The following is a 5,719-nucleotide window of genomic DNA, read 5'->3' on the forward strand; positions in this document are numbered from 1 at the left end:
CATTAATTTTGCTCGGTTGCCGAATTTCTGCTTAATGTAATTGTAATGAAAATCGTAGATATATGTTTTAGCCAGATCCATGATGGAGAAACCTGCGTACAATGGTTTATTCAACTCGACTTTCGTCTTACTCATTTCAACGATAATTATATCTTTGTCGAAAACGGTGCAGCTGTGAAAATTGGGTTTGGCTATGGTAGCTCTAGCACCGTATCTTCCATCCCATTTCGTGATCAGCCTGACATCTCTGTACTTTCTAACATTTTCCATAGTTTTGCCAAAAACTGCGTTGTTCATTAGCTTGTACAAATTTTTCTCAAATTCGTTGTCAGATTTTTTCCGCAAATCGGTATTTAAATCTATATATTTTTTGAGCCATCGGGTTTGCCTGAATTTGAGAACTCTATGAATTTTGAGTAATTTTAAGCCTAATTGTAAGCATTGTTTCAAAACGCGGTAGTGAACAACGTAGTTTTTCTTGGAAAATAGCGTGGGCGTCAATTTCGGTTGCTTACTATTCGAGATCGGAGGTATGTAGTGCTCCGGACACAGTGGTAAATCCTTATGAATTTCATGCAGTTCCTCAGGATATTCCAAATCAACCTCCAGTATGTAACCAAACTCCGCATCGTCCGAGATGGTAAGAACGTCGCATTGTCCGAAGTCTGATAACCATTCGAAGGAACTGTATGGCAGAGCAAAGCTCATAGCAGCACCGTACAAATTATTAACGTCAAAGTACATGAGATAAGATTCTTCGACCTCAGGATCGAATTCCTCTCCCATATATCTATTGTTGGCCTTCGCGTATCTGTTTGAACACTGTGACACACCACCTCGAATACCCTTTTCGATAAACATAACCATGTCTATGTCGGTGAGAAGCTCGAGTTCGATGCCTGTACATTTTAACATTGCATCAAACGACAGACCGGGCGCTGTGTAGTGATGTAACGGGTCCAGTTTGTACGTCGTCCAACAGCTCTGTCGAAAGTTTTGAAAAACGTCGGCCAGTAAAAACACGTTCGTCTGTAAATACAAGTCCGAATACTCTCCCAAAGTTTGAACGTTAAAAGTTTGCCAAATTTTACATGCATGTGCATAGTCGTCGTCTGATATATCCCGATCATTTAATTTTGAGTAAAATTGTTGTTTGGATGGTAACCGTGTGTCCTCGAGCTTCTCCCAACTGTCTATATATTCGTACGGGAACACTCCTTTTCTGGTCAATAACTGAAACTTATCTGAGCTACGATAAAATTCTCGTGTGATTGATTTCTGATCATCACCGAGATACGTTGCTAATTTCTCAAGACTACTGGGCATGAAGCGGTACGAATCTACGAATCTAAACTTTATATCTGTCTCCTCGACGTATTTTGTAAATGAAATGTACTTTTCTTTGTTCACGGGTAGAAGCTAAGTTGTGCCCTCGAACGATGTGGCCAGTGCTTTGATCAGGAAATGTAAATCGTAACCCGACAGATTGTGGAATATCACTGGGATAATGTGCGAATTTTGGTAATTTAGATTGCAACCTCGGTGAGCAGCACCACGGTACTTTCCCGTGAAATGGCAGTGATCACGATGTTTCACGTCTGCGAGTGTAAACGGTTTTTCACAAATGTGACACACTGTCGTTGAATAAAATTCGTTGATTTGATTGAAATTTAGTGGTTCCATCGGTACAACACTCTTGAAATAAACTTCCAACAAATGTGCCAATTCCGCTAACTCGTTCACAAACCATTGAACGCAAGTCTCTCCACGATTAATTTTGAATTTTGAAAGCGAATCGTCAAACGCGCAATGTAGATAGTAAGCTATACTATACGGAAGATGCTTCTGATAAATTGTTCTATTTTCCCCAAAACTTTCATGTGTGGGTTGCAGTAAACATTCGAGATCCGCGTAAATACAGAATGGAACGGTTTCTTTGTGCTTGAAATTTTTGAATTTCAGTATTTTTTCCTCATCTGTAGGTAGAATAACTTTGGTTTTGTTTGAATTCATGCAATCAGCTCGGTGCTTCAACAAACATCTTTCGAAATTAAAATGAGACAGACACCTATCGCACAACCAAGTATGACGTTTATGCTTGGAAATTTGAGAACTTGTTAATCGAGACAGATTTCGAATACAAGTAAAATGAAAGATTCAATCTTGTTCGTAATTTTCCATATCTACATCATCATCATCAGGGATTTCAGTTTCGATCGCCAAAAGATGAATCATAGGTTCGTCAGACTTATTCCAAATCAGGTGAATCGGTACTATTTCACTTTTTTTCCGATCACCTTGGTCTATACCGTAAACGTTAATTGAAAGACCGTTAAGCTTCTCAAATTTTGAAATGGTGTTTTTGTCTAGAGACATAGGAAACGTTTTACCATCATACCGTCGCACTGAGCTGAAATGTGGATACGAAGTAATTTTGCTGGGATTGCTGTCGTCGGCTGGGAACAGAGCTGCGGTGACCGACCAGAGGAAGCAATACGAGTCGCTGTTACGGATGTTGACGACAGCCTTCTTATCTTGAATATCTTTGGGTAGTGGTGTGTATGTGAAGACACCGCCTCGCAGTGGTACGTACTTGTTGATATTTACAGTCAAATTGATTATTTCGGTCAGCGACCAGCCTGAATCCTTTTCCTGGAAATCTTTCACCTTTTTCAACAAACGCTCCGTCGCGTTTTCGATGAACCATTCGCTGATATCCGTTGTCTGGAGGATGATTTCATTTCTCGTATTAAAAAATTTGATCTCTTCCACCGTGCGATCAACTTTTCTAAGTTCAAATTTACAAGCCAGGATAACGTTGGCTTTCAAGCTCCTGTCTTTCTTCAGAGCGTTTTTAGTCTCGTCACAGCTAGTACCTTTGCGTCTTCTAGAAATCTCTCCACATCTTTATGCTTCAAATTGACGATGGATCCAGTTCGAATTCTACTCTCGAAAGCTGATTCCAAATCTTCCCACCGTACACGATCGCTTCTTCGTCGGCTTCGTAATCCGTCACCCACTTTCTGCAATTGTTGAAATTTTACTGTCAACGATTTCAGAATTCCAATTGTAGTCAAAATTCTTGTCTTCTCCCCGATCGTTGAGGCGTTGTTACGTAAGATTTTATTCAAAAGCCTGATATTTTGGGTTCCGAGTCGAATCCATTTTGCAATTTCTGCCGGCGACGATTTTTCCGATAAAATCTTGAACGCCAATTCCATAATATCGATCAATCTCAAACACTTCGCGGATTCCATCTTGAGCTCTTTCCTCACGTATACTTGACAGCTTGTGACGTAATGATCGTTTGCAGTGATGAGCGTCCTTTTTATAGGGCAGCTGTACGGATGCGCGCGCACCTTTTGGCATTCCTAGAGCGATAGTAACCCGACACCGCAGATCCATGGCTTTGAATGTACCGCGACTATCGGTCGACCTTGGATATCAAACCGACATCCGAGTAAGTGAAAAACAATTCTCGGAACCATTAATTTTGGAATGTCACGTGGTTGATAAGGTGGGAAAGGAATGAGAGGTAGTTGATATCAAACCGACATCCGAATAAGTGAAACACGATTCTCGGAACCATTAATTTTGGAATGTCACGTGGTTGATAAGGTGGGAAAGGAATGTGAGGTGGTTGATGTTACCACGTCAGCAGTCCTACCGTGGGAAAGGAATTCGGAGTGGTCCATGTTACACATCAGCAGTCCAATCGTGGGAGAAGAATGCGGGACGGTAAAAAATTTCTCGCCCCCGCTGCGCCCTCTACCGTTGGCAGGCAAGCACTACAGACCTTCGGTCGGTAAGATTGTCGGTAAAACAGCACGATTTTGACCCTCGATCGATACAACTGTCGGTAAGGTTGCACGGGGTCGGTAAGATTGTCGGTAAAACAGCACGATTTTGACCCTCGATCGATACAACTGTCGGTAAGGTTGCACGGTTTTGACCTTCGGTACGGCAGACTGTGACGTCATCGCGGAAAAGGGTTTGAGTCTGGGCTGCGAGGAGCGGCTCGGTCGGTAAAGAAGGTGTTTGTACTCAGAACCCGCCTTGCTGTACTACTTACAACGAACGGCTCAGAAGGCGGCTGAAAGGATAGCATCTCTAAGCCGCCTGATGGCAAACATGAACGGACGAAGACCAGGGAAACGGAGACTTTCATGTCAACGGTGAACTCGATCCTCCTCTACGGTGCGGAGATCTGGGCAGACTCCCTGAAGACTGAGAAGTACTGTCACGCGATGACGACGGTACAGAGACGAAGCGCGTTGCGGATCGCTTCTTTCTATCGGACGGTCTCAGCACAGGCCGTCCTGGTGGTGGCAGGCGTGATTCCCATAGACCTTCTCGCGTTCGAGCGCAAGAGGGTCTACGGAAGAGACGCGGATCTGACCCGACGGCACGCGGCAACGACGGAAAGAGACGCGACGATACAGACGTGGCAGGAACGGTGGACGGAAGAAAAGACGGGAAACTGGACGAGACGACTTATTAAGTACCTGAGACCGTGGATCCAGAGGGGGTTTGGGGATGTGAATTTTTACGTCACCCAGCTTCCGACGGGCTACGGTTATTTGAGACGGTTCATACACAACTTGAACCGAGTACGGACGCCCAACTGTACGTCCCGCGGACACGAACGAGACGACGCGGAACACACGTTCTTCGAATGCGACCGCTGGACAGAACTGAGACATAGACTGGAGAAGGTCGTGGAAAGCATCACTCCCGACAACATTGTCGGCGTGATACTCCATAGTACAGAAAGGTGGCAACTTGTTGCCACCCACACAGAGACAATCCTACGACGTACGAACGCGGACGGCTGCCTGACGTGACGTTACTGACGGACTGTCTGCACGGGACGGACGGACGGACAAACTGACGAGACACACACCGACAGAGCTCCCAGCTAGAAGTAATATCACTATAGTCCCTGGCTAGAAGCGTTGCACAGGAGGTGGCGGTTTAGTGGGTAGGCTACCCTGGAGTTCCACATCCGCGCTAGCCTCGGAAAAAAAAAAAAAAATAACGACGACGACGACGACGACGACGACGACCACCACAACAACAACAACAACAGCAACAGCAACAGCAACAGCAACAGCAACAGCAACAGCAACAGCAACAGCAACAGCAACTGCAACAGCAACAGCAACAGCAACAGCAACAGCAACAGCAACAACAACAACAACAACAACAACAACAACAATAATAATACTGATAATGATATGCAATTTTTCCGTACGATTATTGCACATTTTATTTGTTGTAAAATTTTTTTTTTATTTTCAGGAAACTTTTTTTCATTTTCTGAAAACCTTTTTTCGGTTTCTCAAAACTTCTTGTTTTTTGAAAACTTTTTTTCGTTTCCCGAAAAATTTTTCCACATTTTCTGATAACTTTCCCCGTGGTGAACGAATAAATATGGATAATTGCTCGATACATAATTAATAATAAATAAATAATTTTGAGGTATTTGAATTCACATTTTTGAATCCATTAAATATCGTCTTGATAGTGAAACGTTTCCGCCCGATGGTGGATCGTCCGAGGCGTTGAAAATAAAATATTTACATCAATTCTACGTCTACGGTTTTATCCTATGGCTATTCGGGGGCTGGGACAAACCCCCAAGGTACGGTGTCGGTCTGTCCAGGTATCAATGCCGCTTGTCATCCTGCCAACTCAGAGCCAATTTTTTTTGTACGAT

General features: G+C 43.6%; 1 protein-coding gene across 1 annotated transcript; it reads left to right on the plus strand.

Annotated features, from left to right (window-relative positions):
- Positions 1–4,166: 4,166 nt before the first annotated feature.
- LOC124309430 (uncharacterized) lies at positions 4,167–4,844 on the plus strand. Its single transcript, XM_046773090.1, has one exon. It carries the CDS (start codon positions 4,167–4,169, stop codon positions 4,842–4,844), a length of 678 nt encoding a protein of 225 aa, XP_046629046.1.
- Positions 4,845–5,719: the final 875 nt, after the last annotated feature.

This window comes from Neodiprion virginianus, chromosome 7 (genome assembly GCF_021901495.1).
Source record: "Neodiprion virginianus isolate iyNeoVirg1 chromosome 7, iyNeoVirg1.1, whole genome shotgun sequence".
Taxonomy (NCBI): domain Eukaryota; kingdom Metazoa; phylum Arthropoda; class Insecta; order Hymenoptera; family Diprionidae; genus Neodiprion; species Neodiprion virginianus.